Source organism: Protopterus annectens, chromosome 4.part0, assembly GCF_019279795.1.
Source record: "Protopterus annectens isolate FY-2018-M chromosome 4.part0, PAN1.0, whole genome shotgun sequence".
Lineage (NCBI taxonomy): Eukaryota > Metazoa > Chordata > Ceratodontiformes > Protopteridae > Protopterus > Protopterus annectens.
This window is the reverse complement of record NC_056733.1, coordinates 1,491,485,312-1,491,512,818: the sequence shown is the minus strand read 5'-3', so window position 1 is coordinate 1,491,512,818 and position 27,507 is coordinate 1,491,485,312. Positions and strand designations below refer to the sequence as shown.

At 38.1% G+C, this 27,507-nt stretch overlaps 1 protein-coding gene across 1 annotated transcript in view; it reads right to left on the bottom strand.

The window, feature by feature from the left end:
- The window catches only part of ADAM19 (ADAM metallopeptidase domain 19), a 1,509,956-nt gene that overhangs the window by 666,074 nt on the left and 816,375 nt on the right, over window positions 1–27,507 (bottom strand). The window contains exon 6 of the mRNA XM_044069332.1: window positions 12,094–12,286. Coding sequence (XP_043925267.1) covers window positions 12,094–12,286 — 193 coding nt within the window. The remainder of the gene's footprint in view (window positions 1–12,093; window positions 12,287–27,507) is intronic.

Here is a 27,507-nt window from a genome sequence, read left to right as displayed (position 1 = left end):
AAATATTTATTGATATGTATTTTCTGATATAACATTTGCAAGCATTCATCATCTACTCCATGTACTCGTCTGTGTCTGCCTTTCTTGTAACATATTTCCATAACTAACTCAGCTCTATATGCAGTCATTGATTCATTAAGATTTCTGGTGAGTATCACCATTGTGTCTCTGAAGTACCTTACTACATCTAGATTAAAATTATTTGCGCTAGTAAGCTTTATTATATTCACATAATTAATTTCAGCATTTTTCAGGAGTCCATCAGCTTTTTTGTTAAGCTATAGCCTTTAGTTTCAAAACTGCAGAGAAGCATAATTCTCATTCTTACTTCAGTTACAATCTTATTTGCAAAACACTCACATAGCAAGATCCAAACAGTACATAAACTACGGCATAAGGCTTTGTGCAGCATAGAATGACATATCAAGCCCTGTCTACTTTATTAATCCTCTGACAAAATGGAGCAGGATTGCATAAGACCCATTGTATCCTAACAGCCTACCATTTATAAAGAAATTCCACATTTAGGATAGATGTAGACGTACTAGTGGAATTAATGAGGATAGTATTGGAGAACAACTTCATCTACTTTGAGGGGGAGACCTTTAAACAAATTAGAGGCATTGCTATGGGGGCAGCTTGTCCCCCATATACGCCAATTTGGTCCTCCTCAAGTGGGAAACTAGATATATTTTTTGATCTATGTACTGGAAATACATCAAATTATACAGGCGTTTTTTTTTTGATGATATTGTTATCATCTGAGAAGGGCCGGAGGAACATATAGGTCTGTTCATAGTATATTTAAACTCCACTACAAATTTTTTGAAGTTTACGTACAAAGTAAACCTTAACAAAATAGCTTATTTGGATGTTGAAATAGAAAAATAGGAAGAAAATTTGAAATCTAAAATACATCAAAAGTACACATTTAGTAATGCTTACCTTCCATATACGAGTGCACACCTCTGGAAGCAGAAAAGGAGTATAGTAAAGGGTCAGATGGTCAGGGCAGCCAGAATGACCTCAGAAAAAAATGACCTCCTTTCTGAAATTGATTTAATTTCAGAATATTTTAGGGGTAGAGGATATCCAAATAACTTAATAGTAGAGACAGCAATGGAAATTATTAAGGGATGGGGGACAAAATATGTACCCCTACTGGGTAACACCCAATATAAATCATATAAATCAACAATTAACAACGAAGTAGAAAATAAGTATGGAAGGGCATTGGTGATCTAGTACAGTAATTTCTCAAGGGAGGTTAAAACAATAGTAGAGTCAAACTGGAAAATGTTAAGACACAATCAAGAGATTGTGGATAGGATAGGTAAGGTACCCCGATATATACACAAAACAGGGATTCATTTAAAGAAAATATTTGAGAGGAATAACAAAAAGGTTGTGGAAAAACAGATCGTAATTGGGACAAAAAATGTGGTAGGTGTGCATATTGTAGGTATATTATAGATAAGGAACAAGTAGTGTTCGAAAACAATATGAATAGTCAGGTCACATTCAGAAAGGGTAATTGTCAAACCTGGAGCATAGTCTATCTAGCTATATGTTTCTATGTAGGAAAATCTGAAAGGACCCTAAACAAAAGAATATATGAACATATCTACAATATAAAAAGAAAAACATGAATAATGCATTATACAAACACCTACACACAGAAACTACCCACAGAGGGTTTATGTTTGCTATTTTGGAACAAGTGTTGGTTGATCCTGGGGGGGGGGGGGGGCTGGGAAAACCGGTTGTATTGCAGAGAAACATATTGGCAAATTAAATTGAATGCAACTAACCCCCCAGGACTTAATGACCACATATCAATAAAACCATATTTAATCAAAAAAGCAAAAACAAACAGGAGTGCAAGTGTAGAGAATATAAAAACAACAAGATTTAAATGTGTACACATTTCCTCTGGTGTAATAACAATGAAGATTGGTGATGGTTTTACATTTTCTATTAATGTACAATAGGATAATGTATGTAATTTTATGTGTTCATTAATTATATTATGCATACTTTTTTAATTTTTAATTTATGGATTTGTGTGTAGGAAGAAGGCATATTTCTTTAAGAAAATTTGGTGCCTTTCTTAAAGGAAAGAGTTTATATACTGATGTAATGGTTTGTTTCATCTACCTGAAAAAGCCCAGCACTATAGCAGGGTGAAAGCGCTTGTATTTTGTTTTGTTTTAAGAATTAAATAGTTTACAGCCTGTTCCAGTGTGCCCAGACCATCTACTTTTTTCTGAGTTTCTTGGTTTTGTATGGTCTGAGTGTTTTGCTAATTTTCCATTATAAGCCTACCATTTATGTTAATGAGTTTATTCTCCAACTGTATGCAATACACAAAACCCTGAGTAATGTTGTATGTGCTGGGCTCCATAGCATAATGGAGAGCAATCAACTGTCGTAATGGCCATAGCTGCAGTGATGTCCCCTCTTCTTCTAGTATTTGCTCAGCAGGTAAAGCTAAGCAACGTAGGAGCACTTTCACAACATAACCACTTTACATCTTTATTACATGGCAGAAACATTCCAAACAAGTAATGGAGTCATATGCAGTGCAGGCAAACATGCTACCACACAATACCTTGTTCCATCCCCACACTGTATTGCTGGTGAGCTCCTGCCTTTGGGAGCTCACAAAGCACTAGATTCCTCATTATCATAATATGGTAATGAGCCCCAACTTACTGCCATGCTTGATGATTGTGATTCCTTTATAAATCACAGGCATGACAGCAGACCACAATGCAACTGTATAAGTCAGGTACAGTATGCCTTACCAGCACTTGTTAATTAAAATACACTGTACCAGAAAAGGGTGCTTTACATCACTGTGCCCCAGCCTTACCTGGTTACTCATCCTATCACACATTCAGACCCCAAACTGTGGGCAGCAAAGCCATAGGAGGTGGAGTTTCAATATATATATATTAAAGACACACACACCTCCAGGCTGGTCAAACAGTATGATGCACAGGCGACAGTCCAGGTGCAGTTAACCATTGACAAGACCTCTATTCAAATTATAGCTAGTTACAGGCCCCCAAATTTGACTCAAAATGCCCAATCCATCTATCTGGACCTCTTCAAATCTATCAAGATTCAACCCTTTACCCTGATCCTGGGTGACTTTAATTACCCAACCATAGACTGGAAAAACTACTCATGCCAGAACACAAATGCCCAGAGATTCCTCTATTTTATCAATGCAAATGCCTTGGAACAGCTAGCCAATACCTCCCGAGCAGGTGAGAATATCTTGGACTTGGTATTAACCAACATTAGTAACCACTGCAGCACCCCTACAGTATCATCCTCCCTGGTAAGATCCGACCATAAAGAGGACACTTTCAAAGTCACCATCTCCCCTGACCTCCCTCTAGCGAGGGTCAAACAAAAAACTTCTCCAAAACTGATTACAACCTCCTGAGGGATGGTATAAACAGCTTCACAACCCCCTCCCCCACTGTAGGAACTGGCATCAATGTCCAAATCTACCAAAGTACTATACGAGCATTTATATAAATGCATTGAAACAGGAATACCCAACAGGACAAAATCATCCTCTGCAAGGAAGAGTTAACCTGTCTGGTAGACATCTGCAATAAATAAACTCTATAACAAAAGTAAAAGGTGCCCAATTGGAAGCAATCTCTCCTTACCTTGAACAAGCAAATAAGAGCACTAGTGAAATCCTCTAAAGCCAACTTCAAGTCCAAATTGGCCACATCTACTAGAGACAATCATAAGGCCTTCTTCACGTATGTTCGCAACCTCAACGGAAGCACCCAGATCTCTTCAGAACTGGTGGCCAAGGACACCACATACACAAATACTGTAGATATAGCCAATCTACTGGCTGATAGATTCAGCAAAAACTTCTCCCTTTCATTCCCCCCATCAGTAAACCAGGACATCCCCAGTACCTGGCCCCCACCCCTTATCTCTAGGGAACAGATCATCACTGCTCTCTCAAAGGCAAAAAATACAGCCTCCATGGGACCCAATAGCATCCCTGGCTGCATCCTACATGAACTCAGGCATGAACTTGAAGCACCAGCAGGCACCCTATTCAACCAAAGCCTGACTACCAGCTTTGTCCCAGCTGAGTGGAGGACAGCCACTGTCATCTCTTTACACAAATGTGGAGCATAGACCAATCCAGGAAATTATAGACCCATCAGCCTAACTAGCCTGATCTGCAAGGCCATGGAATGGATTATCATGGACCTCATTAACAGGGACATTGGCAACCTCCAAACACTTGACCCCACACAGTTTGGCTTTGTCAAGGGGAGGTCATGTCTGTTAAATTTGGTTGACTATTTGAGACAGTCACCGAAGCCATGGGCAAGGGGAAGACGGTGCACACAGCCTACCTTGACCTGGCCAAAGCCTTCGACACTATTCCCCACTCGGGCATAGTGGATAACCTCTCTCAACTAGGCATCAATCTATATGTTACCAGATGGGTAGCAAACTGGCTCACTGATAGAACCCACCTAATCAAAATAGGGGAAGCTACCTCAAGCAGTCGACATGTAACGAGCAGCGTACCACAGGGTTCGGTCTTGGGACCTCTGCTGTTCGGGATATAGGCACAGGCCAAAACCAGTGGACTGTGGCTGACCAAGTTTGCCGATGACTGCAAGCTGGGTGCAAAATTCAATTCCCCAAGTGATGTGGACATCTGCCAGTAAGGTCTCACCCAAACAAATGACTTGTGCCAGAAACATGGCCTCAAGCTGAATGCCAAAAAAATGCATCATCATTCCCTTTGCGGAGAATGACATCCTCACATATTATCACATTAATAACAATGTCCTACGTACACAGTCAGTGGTGAGGGATTTGGACACCCAGGTTGACAGCAACCTGACTTTTGACCAACATGTTGCTTCTGTTGTATGGAAAGCTTTCTACATGGCCCACCTCATAAGTAAGGGTATCTCATCCACGGACAGAGGTCATAACATCCCTGTATTCTTCCCTTATAAGGCCAATTATTAAGCACAATTCCCCCTTCAGCATGTAACTTGCAAAGCACACGTAGCAGCTGGTCAGACCACAGAGGTTCCTCACCAAGAGAATCCAGGGCCTCAAACACCTCAAACACAGATAAGCTAAAAGCCGTATCCCTCTACTCAGTTTCATACAGACTCCTCAGGGATGACCTCTGTTTGGCATATAAAGCAATCTCAGACCCTGCCTTGATGGGACTGCTGCATATCTGCAAGTCAGGCTCCACTCAAGCAACCCGTACGTGTGACCTCAACTTGTTCTGTGATATCAATAGGACTTGTTGGTGGGACAGATATGTGTCCCAGAGACTTCCCCATCTGTGGAATAGGCTCCCTCTCCACATCAAGCAGTGTACCTCATTATCCCTTTTTAAGTGCAATCTAGATAACTGGATGGGAAACAGAAAATACACCCCTGGGATTCCACCTGTGTCCCTGCAGGATAGGGGCTTTGGGTGCTGACTAGTCTAATCATGGGCTAAACTCTTGGCTAGGCTTATAAGGGCCTCAGGGCCAATAGCCTAGTAACCTCCCATGATCCTATGCCATGTGAAACTATCAGACTACACAAAGCCACATTCATCCCAAAGACAGGAGTACCTAGTGCATAGAGCTACATTGCACCACTCATTAAAAATACAGTTGTAATTCATTTTTGTGAAAAGGAGGTGGTCACCTGCAGTGATGTAATGAACATAGTACACAAGGCGCATCTATACATCTGTGCACCGTGTCCATGAATATTAGGCCCTGAGATGTTCACAGTATTCTACACATGATTACATATCCACATCAGATGCAGTAATCAAAAGTATTTACTACTCCCATTTTCCTAATTTCCTCCTTCTATGCTAAAGACGGTGCTGAAATTGTTGACTTTTGTTCATACTCATTCCAATAAAAGATGTTATAACTTGTACTAAAAGTTCAACACCTGAAATGACTCAAAAGCTTAAATAAGTTATTCAAACATTACGATGATAGCTGCAGGTAGTGAAACCTATGTGCATACTTCCATAAATTAAGAAATTTCTGGTTGTACAGCAAAGACAGAAAATAGAAGAGAGATTTCAAAATCAGCTTGGGCTGGATACTAACTGCAAGTTCTTCAAGTGTAGCTTTGTTCACAATAAAACGTACCAGTTAAGTTTAACAACCAAATGCCCAGGATGCTACATTCTTTTATAGTGCCCCAAGGCCCCTTCCTCCAGGATATTAATTCCTATACAGATAACTCTATGTGAATATCCACTTTCCTTTCACAGCCTATTTGTTCACTTCCTTGCTCATCTTAGTAAGAGTTAGAAGTGGGACATTTTCTACTTTTAAAAAATTCCCTCCTTCCCCCCTTGCTTTCTCACCTAATTAATCTAGATATAAAGTTTCTCCCATGTCAGCATCCCCTCTGCATTTTCTATATAGTGCTTTCATGTTACTGCTTGTGTTGCACCTACCAGCTCCCTAAGACCCTATTCTACTACACTTAATGATGGCTTCTTCCCCTGATTCTCTCTTGTGCATCCCTTCTGATTAAGATTTCCATACTTCCCTCCCTGTCTGCTCCTTTCTTACTCTTTCTTCAATGCTGTTCCTGTCTGACCCTTTCTGACCATGATTCTCCTGCACCATTCATCTTTTTATTATGACTTCCTACTCCTCAGACCCTGTTCTTCTCCTTTTACTTTCTCCTTCCTGCTTGTATCTTGATTGCTCCATCTTGCCTATCCTCTTCCCCTGCATCCATCGACAATCCTACTGCCTAATGTCTTACCTGATTGCACTCCGTTAACTACCTCTGCCCATGTTTTACTGCTTTTTGCCTATCCCCCCACCTTTCTCTACTATGTCATAATTACTATCCTATTGTTATCCTCACTCAAGTTCCCCCCCTACTCTTCTACTCTTTCCCACCTACATTATCCAACAACTGCCCTTTTTCACACCCAAATAATTCTCTCCCTGAAATTACCACAACCTGTTAGAAATCCCACATCACTGTCAACCCATTTCCTGAGTCAAAACCCTGCGCCACATCCAAAATACTTCACAGTCCCCGTTCCTACTCCACTCCTTCAAATTGACATGCTCCCTTCATCCTGCCACATCCTTCTGCTCTTATAGGTTCATAGGTTCATAGGTTGGTACTAGGCTATCGGCACTAGGGCCTATACAAGCCTAGCCATAACAATTCCCTGGCTATTTCTTCCCACAGTATTTACTTCCCTGGACCCCTGTCTAGCAGGGCAACTGATGTGATCCCAGGGGTGAATTTCCTATCTCCCATCCAATCATCAAGGTTCCTTTTGAAGAGGGCCAAAGAGGCACTCTGCTTGACATGTATGGGCTGTCTATTTCAGAGTCTGGGGAGTCGCTGGGTCAGGAAACTATCCCTCCAGCATGTTTTGTTCATTGTGATGACGAGGTTTAGGTCCCTGGAGCATATGTCTCTGAGGGACTGGGATTTCTTTAAGTGTAGCATGTGCAACAGCTCTGGGTTTGACATGGTTTGACCTGGCCTTGTATGTTAAGCAGAGATTGCCTCTGAGTAGATGATATGCGACAGAGTATAGGTGGAGTTTTATTAGACAGTCAGCATAGGGCATCTGCTTTAGGCCTGTGATTCTTTTAGTGAGGTATTTTTGTGGCCTTTCCAGTTGTTGCAGATGTCTTGAGAGGTACATTCCAAATGGGCGTATTCTATAATGGGTCTAATGACGGATGAGTACAGTGGGACAATTACCTCCTTTGTTCTGGATGAAAAGCCTTTAGTGATGAGGTGTGCCACATAGAAGGATTTCCTGACTGTTCTCTCTTACTTTAGTCTACCTTCTCAATGTTGTTCTGTTTTTTTCACTTACTAAATCATTTTACTAATCCCTTTTTGTAGCATCCCTACTTTCATTCACCTATTTTCCATAGACTGTCCAGTGTAAGAAAACAAAACTTACCAGTGCAAACCCAGATGACCAAGCCAGTAAAACTGATGGACTTGAAGTAAAAGTGTGTATCTATAGCCCTGATGTGTTAGCTATTATTGATCCCTAGTTTTAGACATGCCTATTTGAAAATCCAGGCTGCTTCTGCTGTTTCAGAAAAGATTCACCTCCAGATAAGACTGCTGGTAATGTTGTTCTGTATGAAAGAAGAGGCCTCCAGAGAACAGATTCAGGAATAGTGAACTAGACTGCCTGCTGATAGAACTCAAGTTGTAAACACTACTTACTTTTTTATGACACACATCAGCGTAACACCCAAACAAGGAGGCTCTTTTTTACTAGTACTGTCCTGGTTGGAGATATTGGCTTTAATTGGATATGCTGGCCAAATACAGGTCAGCATTCACTTTTGCTTCATCTAGTGAATGAAGTAGCACATCCAGTTCTCCACTCTCTCTAAAGTCTTCTTGCCTTCACTGGATCATCAGTAGTTTTCTACTGTTATAACTGATACTGATATTCTAAATGCCTTTATCACTGATGCTCCATTTCTATTAGATAGTTTGGTAGCTGAAAGTCCTCCTTTTACTCACTGTTTCAGGAATTTTTCTGTCCTCACACTAAAAATTCTTACTAAGTAACTATGAAAATGACAGATGATCTTAATCTTCAATGGCCTTCTAGATTTTGATGATGTAATTATAATTACTACCATTTCTGCCCCTCAGGATAAGCACTGCTCATATGGACAAAGAAAGGTTACTGGGGTGCCAACAATGGTTAAATAAACAGATGGTTGGTCTTCTTAAGTTAAAAATATGAACATAAATGTAATCTGATGCACTACACATGTTATCGGGAGGTATACATTACAGTGTACATAGTTCATACATTATGAAGATTCACTGTTAGACTACTTGTTGGACCGTAACAGACCCCTAGTGTATCCTTGTCTGATTTAAATCTAGACCATGACCAATTTACGGTTGGGAGTCAGACAACTGTAAGAAAGCCAAGTGACTGAACCTCAGTATCACATGCTTGGCCACTGAATGACATTATCATATAAATTTTTTTACTTATTTGTTGACTGGGCAAGCCCTCTGGACAAATTGTGCCTTTTCAGGGGCAACCCAGGAACGCTGCCTTATTATGTGAAGGAATCAGAGCCGGACACAGGAAGCAGCTTAGTAACAGCTCAGAGCTTCAGCCCTCTACACTAACTACCAAACTACTGATTCTCAGTTCCATCAGGTGTTCATGTACAGCAACCTCAGGGTTGATTATAATAAGCAGAAAGATGCAGGAGCAAAACCACCTCCACGTGTGGGTGTAGAAGGATGCCCAGCAGAATAAAAACACTAATTGTCAAACTAGTCAAATATGGCTTTAAACATATTTTCATTCAATACAACATTCACTGGTCTGTCATTTGAATAACTGATGCCAGTTATGGATTTACCTTTACTATGACGCAGTATCTCACACAGTGTCCTGTATCCAGAATTCAGAACATGGAAATGGCATATTTTGCTTTTTACTTTTCTATTATATAATCACTGAGATGCCATTAACCTTCTAACAATGTAGTTTCTGATTTTGGTGTCTAGAAGCATATGGCTCTAGTAGTACTCAACTTAACGCTGACATGCTGACTTATCAGATATGCATTTCTTAAAACATAAGTTACAGAAGAAACTCAGTAATCTACATGACACGGACTAGTTGCACACATCACTAATGATAAAATGAAGCAACAGCAGTGTGTAAGCACTAAGGGTTAGAAAGGGAAGGAAGGGATCTGCAAATCTGAGCTCCTCTTTTTTGACTGAAGATGATAGTTGAGAATCCAGCCTGCATCTTCATGATATTATATATATATATATATATATATATATATATATATATATGTGTGTGTGTGTGTGTGTGTGTATATATATATATATATATATATATATATATATAATTTAAATATGTACTTCTATTGTGTATTGGAGCTTTTCTCCTCAGGCCTCTACTGAAAACGGATATGTATCCAGTTAGACCAGCCCGGTTAACAAATGTAAAATAAATAAAATAAATAAAATAAATAAATAAATAAATATATATATATATATATATATATATATATATATATATATATATATATATATATATATAGATATTCTTCCTGTAAATGTCTAAAATGGTTGACTGACTTCTACATGTTGTCAGCTGATGATGTGGTAAATGTAGGGATAACAGTATTCTATTATACATATTCCTTTCCTGCCATCATGGTAAAGCTTTCTAGATATACTGTATATCACTGGGTCTTAAAAGCAATGAGATGAGAAGAATGGAAAAAGAGGATTTATTATAGGAAAGGAACAGAATCAAACCACCTATTGACTAGGATCTGCCGCTTAATCAGTAGGCAGGTAGGACTACAGGAAGACTAAATTTTAAAGTCATTATCATCTGTCATCGGGTGGTGCTGCGGTAGCGTTGTCGCCTCACAGTAAGACGTTGTCATGTTTGATTCTCAGCTAGAGTGTCTTCTGTGTGGAGACATGCGTGAATGGGTGTACCTTTGTTGAAGGTTGTGAGTCAGGGCCGGCAACTCGGCACATAAAAATCTACTGCCAATCATTAGCAGACCGGAGTTCCACTGTGGCGACCCCTAACCGGGAAAAGCCGAAAGACACAACAAAAAATCATCTGTCGTCAAACAGTTTGTTTTGCTATGTATCAAAGTGCAATCGATTTTCATTTAAATTTACTTAAATGTGTTTGTTAACTATCCCCATTCAAATATTTCTTATCTATTTTATATTCTTTCCCTTAGCAGCACTTAGAAAACAAAGTTGTACAGTAGTTTCACAGCATGCACAATATCTTCACTATTCAGTGTATCTTAGTGATTCTCATGGTATAAGAGATTTTATGAATGAATGATTTCCTTTTTATTCAGGTAAATGACTGAATATCTAAGCTGAAACATTTTACTGGAGCATATGTACCACTGCTTGTTCGCAAGATATTACTGACCAAGAAATTAATAAATAAAAGTTTTGTTTTTTCCTCTTTTGGTTGTACCCTGTGGTTAGAAAATTAGTAAGGATCTCAACAGATATAGGGAACAATCCAGTGCATGGGGACAAAGTGAAACATGAATATGAGAAATGTATGATGTGAAAAGCTGTTTAGGGGGTTGTTAATCTGGGTCTATAGTACGACATTGAAAACCCATATCATCGAACACCATAACACCGACACACATAGAGCGAACTGCAAATGCGCCGAACTCCCTAAACCGTGAATTTTCAAGTCTCGAACCATCATAGTTGGCCAACACCACCGCACACTACATACTACATACCCAAACATAATAAATAAAACACATACATACACTAACCAAACCCTATTTCTAACCTTACACTAAACCTTACATACATTACTATCTATGCACTTATCTTAACCCGCACCCTAACCCTAAGGTCCGTAACTATCGTACACTTACTTTACGAAGCTATACCGCAGACGGGCCAACCATGACACTTCGACATTTCATGTTTCGTGGTTTTGAATGTTTGCCGTTACCGTAGTTCGTGCTATATGTGTCGGTCTTGTGGTGTTTGCAGAAAAGGGATTTTGATCTTGTAATATAGACCCGTTAATCTCAAGCACATGTCCATTCCATTACAGTGTGGCAGAACATGGGAGATTGATGAGCAATTTGAATTTTTCTCAGAAAACTATATGCATGTGCTAGCATGCATGTTTTTATACATGTGTATACAGTGATCAGTTTATGGAAAGCCTACACAAGTTGTAGTCATAGCAGAACAAACTAATTACATGACTGCCTGCAACCCTTTCTATTGATATTCTTTTGATCTTTTTTGTCTGATTTTAAGCCATCAACAAGAAAGCCATGTACAAGTCAAGAAAATGTGTATAAAAACATCTCTGTTCCAGGTCTACAGCAATGCTAGAAAATAGCAAATCTCGAAGAAATAAGAGAACCACTATTTAGTGTTTAATACATCTGTAAAAGGCTTAATGTTTTGAAGGTATAGTCAGGACCATTCCTTAATGCAAAAAAAATTAAGATCACATCAACTTACCCGGTTATGTACAAACCCAAGAGGTTTAGCAAAATATGAATTCCAGATCTCTGAATGTCCATTGGAAAGTTCATGCCCACAAGTCCCTTTTTTAATTTCCAGATGTTCAGCTTTGTAGATCAGATGCTGGTCCAAGTCTTCTCCCAGGGGTTCTATCACATAACTTTGATTGCTGTCTAGCATAATCAGCCCACTAACACACAGAGAAGAAATGAAAAAAAATGAATGTAAGGAAAAAATATCACATAACCATAATTAATTTATGTAAACTAAAAACAATGCAAATAAAATAATTCTTGAACCTAAAATGCAATACCAAATGATCAAAAAACAAAAAAAAAAAAAAGAAAGAAATGAAACAGTTTCCATTTCTAATCTGTTAAAAACAGTCCACTAACTTCAGGCAAAATATATCGGAGTAGTAGTACTGTTACAAAAAGTTTTATTTCTAAGATAAGGTATAGGGGCTCAGCCTTTTGGCTAAGATCAAATGTATATGTATTCAGTTGTGGTTAAGGACAAAGGCAAAATTACAGTTAGCGCAAATTAGAAAGGTGGTCAAGACGGGGGTCCATCACACTGTCAAACACAGATGTAGTAAATTATATCTGGTGTAAACATGGCTAGTTTTCTACTTTAATTTTGAGATAAGTTTTACTCTCTGATATGCTAAGTCATTTGGGGTATTTTTGGTGTAATATAGCCAGGGTGACATTAATATCATGGTTACAGTTTAGTTATGAGTTTTAGTTAGTACAATATTGTTTAGCATTTATTTGCTTCAGCTCCAGTTTGTCAATAATACTGTTTGAAGTTATAGCCTTGTTCTGTATTTTTTATTTGTCCAGTTTACTTTTTTATTCTATGTTTTATAAAATGAATTGGTAAGGTTTAAGATATGCGAGTGAAGTTGTTTTATGTTTTTTGTACTTTTTTGCATGGGTCTACTGCAGTTGGTCAAAATTTTAATTTCTCAAAACTCAGTTGGACAAGACTGTATGATCAATAATTTAAAATATCAAAAAACAACTACAAAGAAGAAATAAAGTGGCATGGAGATCATAGAGTTAGCATATATAATTAGCAGGGGTTGTGCAAGTGCAGTGGAGCATACCCCATTGCTAAAATGCTGTTTCTTCTTCCTAGTTGGTTTTCAATATTTTAAGTTGTCGATCATACAGTCTCAACCATGTGAGTTTCGGCAATTTAAAAGTTTGACCTACTAAAATAAATCCTTTTTTTTTTGTACCCAATGGTTATATCCTTTTCTTTTCTGTGTAAATGTATACAACTAGTACATAATAACAGTAATAAACACATCTTAAATGATTTATTTTGCTGAAAAAGCAGGAAAGCAAGAATTAAAAAGATGATGCCAAATCCAGAATCGCACACTTACCTGACCCGAGCCCTAACCCTTACTCACCCAACCCGTGCCCTAACCTGAACGTCCGGACAATCACACACTTACCTTAACCCAACCCGTAACTTTCCACCGATCACTGAAAACAGCAAAGCCACAACAACGGCCAACCGAATTATTTCCCTAGGAAAGAATTCGGTTTTGTGCAGCTTCGCTGTTTTCAGCATTCGCGATATTGGGTTCGATATTAGATCATTCGAAATGTTGCCGTTTCGATAATCTAATATAGAACCTAATGTTTTTCCTTTCCCATGCTGTCTTGGGCAGCAGCACCGATAGATCACATAAGCTGTAGAAGCTAAACACAAATTGAACACTTCTATAAAAGTTAAAGCTGCAGATTCCTACATCCAAATATGTTATTTATCCAAAATAAAAAGGAACAATTTCCTTTTTTATTCAAAATCATTCTTTACATATGACTTAATAATTCATTTATCATTAAACAGATCAGGCAGAAAATAATTTAAATCATAATACAGAAGTGGAAAAATGTCTTGCCCTAGAAGCCAGAGCTCTGTTGTCTATATACATATTTCCAGGAATGAACAGCTAGGCTTCTAACATCTGAGAATGCAGTCAGCAGTTCTGTTAAGCTAATTTACCAATGGAAAATGTACTGAAGCTACATAATTTTAGCTTTCAAAGAAAATGTACCTTTACTTAAGTTCAACAAGTAAATTGAGGACAATGGATAATAAAAAATAAATCTTAAAACAGTCATTTTTGCACATTTAATGTCTTTGAAATTCCTTTTTCCTTCAACACTTTTTATACATTTGGAGCCATTCCAACTCCATTTTCCTTTAACCGTTGTCTATGTGTTATTAATGCTAATTTAACTAATGTGTTATTAATACTAATTTAACTAATCAGACTTAACTTTTGTCTGTAACACAAGGGTCCTGGTTAAATATATATGTGTGTGTGTGTGTGTGTGTGTGTGTGTGTGTGTGTGTGTGTGTGTGTGTGTGTTGTATATATATATATATATATATATATATATATATATATATATATATATATATATATATAAAATAAAGCAGTCACTGTAACACTATTGCAATAACATCTGTTCCATGTTATACTGTTCATTTCCTTTTAAAAGTGTGATTCAGCTTTGTCATGGTGATGGGCTCCCAGAGAGGATGAAAAACATGCATAGATGCTGATTATGACTCTATCAAAAAAGATTCATTAGTATTTTCTTTTGTTTGTTTTGGTTTTAGTTGAAATCTTATTAAGCTCTGTACTTTGAGATGACTGAAAGTAGTTTGCATAGCGTTTTATGATTTTCCTTGTAGCCTGACTTGTGTATCGCATTTCTCCTAAAGCTAATTTTCCTGGATATTTTTTATTCTGTTTTCTGCTAAGGAAACTTTTGTGAAACAGTCCATTGAATACTACTTTATCATCTACTATATAATACACTGGCCATTTCCTACTTAAAGTCATATTCAGTCAATCATTTGTTCATTCTCTGATACCCAATTTATTCTATTCTGGGTCATAGGGGACCTAGTATATATCCAAACAATCAGTGGACATAGACCGAGACACAATCCTAGATGGGGATGATGGTTCATTGCAGGAAATATGTGTGTGTGTATGTGAGTGTGTGTGTGTGTATGTGAGTGTGTGTGTGTGTGTGTGTGTGTGTGTGTGTGTGTGTGTGTGTGTGTGTGTGTGTGTGTGTGTGTGTGTGTGTGTGTGTGTTTGTATCAATATGAGTTCAGTAACTTAAACAACTGAAATATCAATGTCCCTAATGTCGACACATTAATATCAACAAACAACTTTTGCAACCTGTTGCTTATGCTCTGAGGAATAATCTCCTCAGAGCATGAACATTCTAAAACATGTTTTTGCAAGGGGTCAAGCCCCCCTGCTTCTTATTTATTCCAACTCCGAGAGTCCACAATCTTAGTGGAAAGGGGATATTCCCCAACCCTGTGGATTGTTGGCTTTGCACACCTGTCAACCATCTGTTTTGTTGATCAAAGTATATTGAAAAAACAGGGGCCAGCATTACATATTTTCATTATTTTTTATGAATTACACAAATATATGCATAGATGCATATATATTTATATATCTATATCTATATTTATATATAGATAGATAGATAGACAGATGGTGCCAGGCTTAACAAACCTGTTGTTTTGGCCTTCCTAAAGCAGATGACTGCTCTTTTGTCTAGGTTGTGATGTAAAAATATTTGGCAATAATGCAGTGAAAGCACAGAAAAGCATACTGGTAATGCATAAAGCACTGATGTGCATAGATTCACAGTAATCTTTCTCCAAACTGACAATAAAAACAGTCCTTGAGCACTAACAGCTCCAAAGCTGGACTGCTTGAATAAGCATCTGCTGTAAAACTTTAGAAAACTGGAGTTAAAAAAATGGCTGACTATGCAGTAGTTCATAGCCATACACTAATATAGAAGCAGAGCCTAATAAAAGTTCACCTAATCACAAAGCTAAATCCAAGGGCCATTATAAAAGAGATTCAAGCAGCCACCATTTTCCATTAACTGACAGACTTTTTGTATCCAAAGCAGCTGTTCCTTATAACTCCTACAGAATGCCATCAACCACAGAGCTTGTTTTACAAAATACTTTTAGTTGCAAAAACTTGCAATCAATCCCTGGTACTCAAAGACAGAAATAACAAAATCCCAAAAAGATCTGGTCTTGCAGATACATATCAGCATATTGAATCTCACTGACAAAATACCTGTAAGTATTCAGCAAGTTTAGAGTAGATGTAGCATTTCTAACAGAGCTGGGTCAGACATGGCTTTGTAAGTCAAGCAGAGATCACCTCTATGTAGGTGATATGAGACAGAATAGTTGGAGTTTTTTGAGTCTGTCCATATAGAAGTGTTTAAGGCCTAGGATCCTCTTTGTGAGGTACTTTTGTGGCCTCTCCAGTTGTTGCAGGTGTTTAGTGAGGTACATGCCAAATGGGGCATTGTACTTAATGATTGGCCTAATGAGGGATGGGTAGAGGGAGACAATGACCTCTTTCTTCCTGGATGCAAAACCCTTAGTAATGAGATGTGCCACACAGAAGGACTTTCTGACCACACTGGCAGTGTGGTGGTCAAAAGAGAGGTTGCTGTCATCCTGTGTTCCCAGATCTCTTATAATGCCTTCTGTGTTCAGTGGACTACCATCGATGTGGTGGTTCATGGGAACTGGGTTTTTCCCAAAGGGGATGACGACACATTTTTTTGGCATTGAGCTTTAGGCCATGGTTCTGACACCAGTCATTGGTCTCAGTGAGGCCTTTCTGTAGGATGTCAACATCACTTGGGGAGTTAATAATGGCTCCCAACTTGCAATTGTCTATGAACTTTGTCAGCCAGAGTCCCTTCATGTTGGACTGGACTTCTGAGAAGTAGATACCAAACAGGAGAGGACCCAGGACCGATCTCTGTGGGACTCCACTCGTGACTGGTCAGTAGTCTGACTTGGAGTCGGCTACTTTCACACTGTGGGTTTTATCTGTGAGCCAGTTTGCAGCCCACCTAGTGATATAGGGGTTGATGCCTAGCTTAGTGAGTTTTTCTATTATTCCTGAGTGGGGAATGGTATCAAAGGTCTTGGTCAGATTTAGATAGGCTGTATGAGCCACCTTGCCTTCATCCACAGCTCTGGTGACTGACTCAAAGAAGTCAACCAACTTGGGCAGGCATGATCTACCCTTCACAAAACCAAATTGTGTGGGATCCAGAGTTTGGAGATTCCCTACATCCTTGTTTATTAGGTCCATGATGATGCGTTCCATAGCTTTGCATATTAGACTTGTCACGTAATGGGGCAATAGTTTCCAGGGTCTGTAGTCGCTCCTCCTTTGTGGAGAGGGATGACTATAGCAGTGCACCATTCAGTAGGGACAAAGGCTGAGGTGAGGCTGTGATTGAACAGGGCACACAGATGAGGTGCCAGTTCACTCTGTAGTTCATGTAGAACACAGCCAGAGATACTGTCAGGTCCCATAGAGGCTGTATTCTTGGCCTTGGACAGTGCTGTTTTAACTTATGCAGCAGTAATACTGGGTGCCTGGCAATCTACTGGTATTAAATATTAAGAGAGAGGAGTCTTTAAAGGGTAGAAATCTTTTGAATAAATATTGGCACTAAGGATGATAGTGACATGACTGACCATTGTAAAGTTTTTTCTTAATTAGAATAACAATGTACCTTAGAAATATACATCAGCTGTTTCTAGCAATGTTTCAGAAGAGTCATTTTTCCTGAGTCAGAGTTACAATCTGTAGTAGTTCACTAAAATATAATCTATACAAATCTTTCCATGTTTGAAGTAAATTTAAACATGTTTGTCTAGCTACAAAAGTATTACAAACAACAAGTTTTTAAATAAAGTTTTATTGTACCATATTGCAGTGCAGTAATCCCACTCCTTACCGAATGCTGATAATTACACAGAAAAGCATGGAAGATCATTTTGCAATTCATCACCTAAGCAAGGAACTATTTTACTTAAAAATGTAACAAAACTATGTCTTTAAATACTTAGATTAAAAAAAAAATAATTTTAATGGCAATACCATTTAGAGTCTGCAGTACTTGGTAATACCTAACTTCTAAGATGAGACCTTCCTCCTATAGTGCTGGCTCTCAAAACACTGCACAATACCTCACATGCTGCTGGGTAGCTTTAGAACTTTTACATCTAAAAGCCATTTTTGTTTTCTTTTCTTTTATTTCTTCATTGAATGCTGACTTGATATATCAACAAATGATACCACATTTCAATAATCTTTCTATAAGTACAAACCTGCCTAGAGGCATCTTCATATGTGTTCATCTGTTGCCACTTTCTCTTCATCAGAGAAATTTCACTTTTAGGACTTCAAACATCACTTTACTGTACGTTAGATTCATTCTTGTCATCCTTAAATACGATCACTTCCATTTTCTCTATAGCCTAGTTTGAGGCTTTTCCTATTCACTCCATAACAATCTTAGCCATCACATTCTTTAAAGGAATTTCACCAACAGCAGTCTACAGAAAGTGTCCTTGTCTGAAGCTACTTTTATTTTTAATTGCAGGGTTTATAAGGTGGAATGATCCCCCACCCCCAACACATTGAATTTCTTAATAGTGCTTTATGGCTTTTTAAAGATAAGATACTTTTTGGTTCTCAGTTCTGCAGTAGACATCAAGTCTCCCTTTCAATCACCCCACTGACTCATTTGTTCTTCCCAGGAACAAAAGATCATCAATCCATTTATTCCTGTGTGAGGTGACAAGTCGGTTGCCAAGAGCAGGGTTTTCATCTGTTATAGCTCCCTGCGTCACAGCCTGATTTCTAAATGCAAACCAAATGAAACTACAAACTGGCGAACTGAACGAATGCAGCTGGCTGTAGCATAGTCCAAGCAAGACAAATTGTTACAAAGGTAGAAACTTTTATTGTGAGTAGATACAAGGCATACTGCATGAAGCGCTTTTCGTATTCTGGCTGAATACTTTATCAAATGCACACTACACTATGAATCAAATCATTTAAATAGCTTAAAATTTGATAAAACAGGAAGTGACATCAATTACTAAACCTTCCCATTAACAACAATCTTAACATATTCACGCCCATTCAAGCACACTCATCCATGAGAACTAATCATGAAAAGCAAAGTTATACTACTGAAGCATACTACAAAAACGTGAGGACTGTTGCATTGTTACTTGGAACCATCCTACTTAACTGTATATTATACATGATTATTAAAAAAATTTATAAAATCCTTACATCACTAAAAGACATCTTTATGTCTGCAAGGACTAGTGCATGTGTGTAATAAATAGTAAAATTTATTTAACTGATAAATAAACTAACAGTTAACCCATATGGACGAATCACAAAAATAGACCCGAAGAATGGGTTACCTAAACAGACTTTTAATTTTCAGTATAGAATTTAAGTGAACTGGCGTCATTGATCCCAGGATGGTGGCACGGATCCAGTTTAATCGGCCATTTCAATTCAAGTTCTTCTAGTTTTAGTTGAGTTGAACCACCCCTTATATCTTCACTGATTTGGTCAATAACCTGAAATTTAAACTTATGGTCAGGAGCCGAACTAACATGTTTCGCTAGTGCATTTGTAGCACTCAGTTTTTTTATGGCATATTGATGCTTGTACACCCTGTCTCTCAAGCGGTGTTCCATCTTGCCAACGTAATATACTGGACACATTTGACATTTAGCTAGATATACCACCATCCCGGAATTACAATTACATTTTTTGGTCAATTTATACCTAGCCTCACGGACTGTGAAACTGTTGCTTGTGTCCATTTACTTACAAAACTTACAGTTTTAACATTTTAACATCCCTTTCATTTTGGAGTTCAATGATGTTTTATTTTCCAAAAGACTTTTTAAATTACTCCCCTTCCTATATGTTACCTTTGGGGTAATATCAAACTTATTGGGCATGTTCAAATCATTTGTAATATATGCCCAATTTTTCTTCAATATACTAAACACCTCTGAACTCTCTAAATTGTATGTTGAAATAAAGTTTGTTTTATAGTTCTATTCTATTACTTTTGATGTAATAAATGAGTCACACTTTTCTATCCCTTCATTGTTGTGATGTAAAGCTTCTGACCTTGGTTTGAGAATAGGTGAATGCATCCCAGCCTTCCTTTTATCATGAACTTCCTTAATTAGATCCCACACTAACCTATCTGGATACGCTCTTGCTAGAAACATTTTTTGTAGGAGGTTGCATTTGGTTATAAAATAAGTGTCTGAAGACAATACGAGCTGCTCGGACTAATTGTCCTTTTACTACCGTGCGTTTTTGTTGAAAGGGATGGCAACTGGAAAAATGTAAAAACAAGTTTGAATAAGTATTTTTTCTAAAGATTCTAACTAAGGAACAGTTGTTCAGTCTATCCTTCCTTAGATTTATATCCAGATAGTCTATTTCATCTATATGGAAGTTGGCTGTGAATCTGAGGAAGTTAGTAGTATTATTGATGTAGTCTTTAAATTGTTGTATCTCGCGTTCTTCTACTTCAAGGGTGATAAAAATATCATCCAAATAACGCGTGTACATTTTCAACTTGTCCTTGAAGGCATTGTTCTCCAGTACAAACAATCTTTCCCATCTTGCCATTACCATGTTGGCAAAACTAGCGCCACATGGTGACCCCCATGGCTACACCCACTCTTTGTAAGTAGAATTGTCCATTAAATATAAAATAATTATAGGACAAGATGGTCTCCAATAATTCTACTACCAGAGAGATTTCAGCGGGTGCTGCCCCTTTAACTACCAACATTTCTTGTACCCATTCAATACCCTGAATGTGTGGAATAGATGTGTATAAATCCATCAGGTCTATTGTTAAAACTATATCCCTTTCATCATATGGCAGATTGTTAATTTTTTCTAGGAAAGATCAAGGGTCTTTACACACTTGAGTCTCTTCTATAAGATATTTTTTAATAATCATGTCCACATATTTGGCACAGGCATATGTAATTGAGCCCCTGCCATCCACCAATGGTCTCATAGGTGGGTTCATCAAATCTTTGTGGATTTTGGCTATACCAAACATGACAGGGATTCTTGGGTATTGAACCGAGAGATAGTTTAGAGTATTAATGTCTATCCTCGCTTCAATAAACAGATCATCTAAGAAACTTTTAATCCGTTGATAGTCTCTATTCAACTCATTCTGTGAGGCCAGGGTATATGACTCAGTACTTAAAATTTCTAACATCCTGTTAACATAGTCTATGTTATCCATTATTATAACCCCTCCCCCTTATCTGGTTTACTGATTCTAACATCAAGTGATCTCAGGAAATTCAATTCATCCCATTCGTCTCTACTAAAATTATTGTGTTGGTCTTGATGCCTACTTATTTAATGGAGGAATCTCAAATCTAGTTCACACATACACTCAAACATATGTAGTGCCGGATTTAAAGGTGGATTAAATGTACTTGGCATGTGTAATTGGAACTGTGAGTTAGTTACTTCTGGCTGTTCTTCATTAAAAAGCAATTTTAAATTCAACTTTCTAATGTACATTTTGACATCAATAATAGTTTTTGCCAAGTTCATATGTTGGCTTGGAATAAAATTATATTCTTTTGCTAAAATATCAGCCATGTTTGAATTAACAGTCACAGATAAATAATTATAGATTTTGAAATCACCAGATGAATTTTGAACAATTTTGAAGGGGGTTTACTAGCGTTTTCGCTTGTTGGATTTCTTGTTCATATATCTCTGTTGGCCAAAGTTCCCCCATTTTGGCACTGTCCCCGAATTTGTGTTGATCTGAAAATTTACATGGTGGGAGGGCTCCTGCAAAATTGCCTACTTTGTTATTTTGTATCCCCCTGTTATGATTAACTAATCTGTCACTTATCTTTGGTCCAGGAGGGTCAATGTTGTCATTCTGATTGTTATTGGAGGCTACATGGTCATCATTCGAGGACTCTACTTCTTGCCCTACTCCAGGGTACTCCAACGGACCTTGGTAACCACTGTTGGGTGCCCAAGTTTGTGAAGTAGGGGGACAAGGATACGCTGTACCATGAGAATATGCCAGTTTATCACGTGATTTTTTTTAGTCTTTATACTTTTTAATTTCAACATGTACTGATCTATACTAGAAAAAATTCTATTGTAGTTGAATTGGTACCTATTAAAGTCATCATCTGTTTTGATTTTGTTATCCAGATCAGTGACTTCTTTGAGTAAAATGTCAATCCAGTTATTATAGTGTTTAATCATTAAATCTAAAAGTTCGAAACCTTGTTTGTCAAATAATTGAATCAATTCTTTATGAAATAAGGAATTATTCTCAAGGCCCTTGGGGTATTGCCTCCTTCTAAGGCCTTTTGGAGTAATCTGCTGTTGGATACACTCCTTAAAATACCCAATTTCTAGTTGCAGTTTTTTACTTTGACTAATTTAAAATCCAAAGTTTTCAAACCATCAGCAATGCAATACGGGTCGATTATATTACCTCCAGCCGGTTCTCCTATCAGTGTACCATGGTTCATGGAAAATGAAAAACCTCCATTCAACCAGTCTTTGGAGGAGTTTTTTAAGTGAGTGGATGCTTTATCTACAAAATTTGATTGGTGGGAACAGCAGCGTCAGACAGTGTTGGGTAACAACCAGGCAGCAGTTACCCCTGTTCAACGGAACCAGGTTTTACCACATTCGGAATCTTTTAACAACATAGGAAACAGTATGAACGTACCAGCTCATATTAATGTTTCTTCTAACGGACAACATGAATCATTAGATACACAGAGCAATGCGGGTAATGTTAACCAGATTTCTGGTGGCTCGGGGCTAATAGGGGATCCTTCTTCTTTTTCAGACTGGTTGAATGGAGGTTTTTCATTTTCAGTGAACCATGGTACACAGATAGGAGAACCGGCTGGAGGTAACGTAAATGACCCGTATTGTATTGCTGATGATTTGAAAACTTTGGATTTTAAATTAGTCAAAGTAAAAAAACTGCAACTAGAAATTGGGTATTTAAAGGAGTGTATCCAACAGCGGATTATTCCTAAAGGCCTTAGAAGGTGGCAATACCCCAAGGGCCTTGAGAATAATTCATTATTTCATAAAGAATTGATTCATTTGTTTGACAAACAAGGTTTTGAACTTTTAGATTTAAGGATTAAACACTATAACAACTGGATTGACATTTTACTCAAAGAAGTCACAGATCTGGATAACAAAATCAAAACAGATGGTGACTTTAATAGGTACCAATTCAACTACAATAGAATTTTTTCTAGTATATATCAGTACATTTTGAAATTAAAAAGTATCATCATCATCTTTCGGCTTTTCCCGTTAGCGGTCGCCACAGCAGATCATCTCTTTCCATTTCTTCCTATCCTCTGCATCTTGCTCTGTCACACCAACCACCTGCATGTCCTCTCTCACCACGTCCATAAACCTTATCTTAGGCCTTCCTCTTCTCCTCTTACCTGGCAGCTCCATCCTTAGCATCTTTTTCCCAATACACCCATTATCCCTCCTCAGCACATGTCCAAACCAACACAATCTCGTCTCTCTTGCTTTGTCTCCAAACTGTCCAACATGAGCTAACCCTCTAATATACTGATTCCTAATCCTATCCATCCTAGTCACACCGAGTGCAAATCTTAACATCTTTAACTCTGCCACATCCAGCTCTGACTCCTGCCTTTTTGTCAATGCCACTGTCTCCAGCCCATATAACATAGCTGGTCTCACTACTGTCTTGTAGACCTTCCCTTTCACTCTTACTGGTACCCGTCTGTCACAAATCACTCCTGACACTCTTCTCCACCCATTCCACCCTGCCTGTACTCTCTTCTTCACCTCTCTTCCACATTCACCATTACTCTGAACTGTTGATCCCAAGTACTTAAACTCGTCCACCTTTACCAACTCTACTCCCTGCATCGTCACCATTCCTCTACCCTCCCTCTCATTTACAGACATATATTCTGTCTTAGCCCTGCTGACTTTCATTCCTCTGCTCTCTAGAGCATATCTCCACCTCTCCAGAGTCTCCTCAACCTGATTCCTACTCTCACTACAGATCACAATGTCATCTGCAAACATCATAGTCCACGGGGCCTCCTGTCTCATCTCATCTGTCAACCTGTCCATCACCACTGCAAATAAGAAAGGACTCAGAGCTGATCCTTGATGTAATCCCACCTCCACCTTAAACGGATCTGTCACTTCCACTGCAGTCCTCACTACTGTCACACTACCCTCGTACATATCCTGTACCACTCTTACATACTTCTCTGCCACTCCCGACTTCCTCATACAATACCACAACTCTTCTCTAGGCACCTGTCATATGCTTTCTCCAAGTCTACAAAGACACAATGCAACTCCTTCTGACCTTCTCTGTATTTCTCCAATAACACTCTCAGGGCAAACATCGCATCTGTAGTGTTCTTTCCTGGCATGAAACCATACTGCTGATCACTAATCATCACCTCCCTTCTTAACCTAGCTTATAAAGACTAAAAAAATATCACGTGATAAACTGGCATATTCTCATGGTACAGCGTATCCTTGTCCCCCTACTTCACAAACTTGGGCACCCAACAGCTGTTACCAAGGTCTGTTGGAGTACCCTGGAGTCGGGCAAGAAGTAGAGTCCTCAAATGATGACCATGTAGCCTCCAATAATAGTCACAATGACAACATTGACCCTCCTGGACCAAGGAGAAGTGACAAACTAGTGAATCGTAACAGGGGGATACAAAATAACAAAGTAAGCAATTTTGCAGGAGCCCCCCACCATGTAAATGTTCAGAACAACACAAATTCGGGGACAGTGCTGAAATGGGGGAACTTTGGCCTACAGAGATATACAAACAAGAAATCCAAACAAGCGAAAACGCTAGTAAACCCCCTCAAGATTGTACAAAATTCATCTGGTGATTTCAAGATCTATAATAATTCATCAGTGACTGTTAATTCAAACATGGCTGATATTTTAGCAAAAGGATATACTTTTATTCCAAGCCAACATATGAACTTGGCAAAAACTATTATTGATGTCAAAATGTACATTAGAAAGTTGAATTTAAAATTGCTTTTTAATGAAGAACAGCCAGAAGTAACTAACTCATAGTTCCAATTACACGTGCCGAGTACATTTAATCCACCTTTAAATCCGGCACTACATACGTTTGAGTGTATGTGTGAGCTAGACTTGAGATTCCTCCATAAAACAAGTAGGCATCAAGACCAACACAATAATTTTAGTATAGACGAATGGGATGAATTGAATTTCCTGAGATCACTTGATGTTAGAATCAGTAAACCAGATAAGGGGGGAGGGGTTATAATAATGGACAACATAGACTATGTTAACAGGATGTTAGAAATTTTAAGTACGGAGTCATATACCCTAGCCTCACAGAATGAGTTGAATAGAGACTATCACCAGATTAAAAGTTTCTTAGATGATCTATTTATTGAAGCGAGGATAGCCATTAATACTCTAAACAATATCTATGTTCAATACCCAAGAATCCCTGTCATGTTTGGTATAGCCAAAATCCACAAAGATTTGATGAGCCCACCTATGAGACCATTGGTGGATGGCAGGGGCTCAATTGCATATGCCTGTGCCAAATATGTGGACATAATTATTAAAAAATATCTCATAGAAGAGACTCACGTGTGTAAAGACTCTTGGTCTTTCCTAGAAAAAAATTAACAATCTGCCATATGATGAAAGGGATATAGTTTTAACAATAGACCTGATGGATTTATACACGTCTATTCCACACATTCAGGGTATTGAATGGGTACAAGAAATGTTGGTAGTAAAAGGGGCAGCAACCGCTGAAATCTCTCTGGTAGTAGAATTATTGGATACCATCTTGTCCTATAATTATTTTATATTTAATGGACAATTCTACTTACAAAGAGTGGGTGTAGCCATGGGGGTCCCCATGTGGCGCTAGTTTTGCCAACATGGTAATGGCAAGATGGGAAAGATTGTTTGTATTGGAAAACAATGCCTTCAAGGACAAGTTGAAAATGTACACGCGTTATTTGGATGATATTTTTATCATCGTTGAAGTAGAAGAACGCAAGATACAACAATTTATAGACTACATCAATAATACTACTAACTTCCTCAGATTCACAGCCAACTTCCATATAGATGAAATAGACTATCTGGATATTAATCTAAGGAAGGATAGACTGAAAAACTGTTACTTAGCTAGAATCTTTAGAAAAAATACTTATTCAAACTTGTTCTTACATTTTCCAGTTGCCATCCCTTTCAACAAAAACGCGCGGTAGTAAAAGAACAATTAGTCTGAGCAGTTCGTATTGTGTCTTCAGACAATGATTTCATAACCGAATGTAACCTCCTACAAAAAATGTTTCTAGCAAGAGCATATCCAGATAGGTTAGTGAGGGATCTAATTAAGGAAGTTCATGATAAAAGGAAGGTTGGGATGTATTCACCTATTCTCAAACCAAGGTCAGAAGCTTTACATCACACCAATGAAGGGATAGAAAAGTGTGACTCAGTTATTACATCAAAAGTAATGGAAAAGAACTATAAAATAAACTTTATTTCAACATACAATTTAGAGAGTTCAGAGGTGTTTAGTATATTGAAGAAAAATTGGGCGGATATTAAAAATGATTTAAACATGCCCAATAAGTTTGATATTACCCCAAAGGTAACATATAGGAAGGGGGGTAATTTAAAAAGTCTTTTGGAAAATAAAACATCACTGAACTCCAAAATGAAAGGGATGTTAAAATTTGAAAACTGTAAGTTTTGTAAGTACATCGACAAAGGCAACAGTTTCACAGTCTGTGAGGGTAGGTATAAATTGACCAAAAAATTTAATTGTAATTCCAGGATGGTGGTATATCTAGCTAAATGTCAAATGTGTCCAGTATATTACGTTGGCAAGACAGAACGCCGCTTGAGAGACAGGGTGTACGAGCATCAATATGCCATAAAAAAACTGAGTGCTACAAATGCACTAGCGAAACATGTTAGTTCAGCTCCTGACCATAAGTTTAAATTTCAGGTTATTGACCAAATCAGTGAAGATATAAGGGGTGGTCCAACTCAACTAAAACTGGAAGAACTTGAATTGAATTGGCATATTAAATTGGATGCGTGCCACCATCAATGACGCCAGTTCACTTAAATCTATACTGAAAATTAAAAGTCTGCTTAGGTAACCCATTCTTCTGGTCTATTTTTGTGATTCGTCCATATGGGTTAACTGTTAGTTTATTTATCGGTTAAATACATTTTACTATTTATTACGCACATGCACTAGCCCTTGCAGGACTGCGGTGGTGGTGCTGCGGTAGCGTTGTCGCCTCACAGTAAGACGTTGTCCTGTTCGATTCTCAGCTAAAGCGTCTTCTGTGTGGAGACATGCGTGAATGGGCGTACCTTCGTG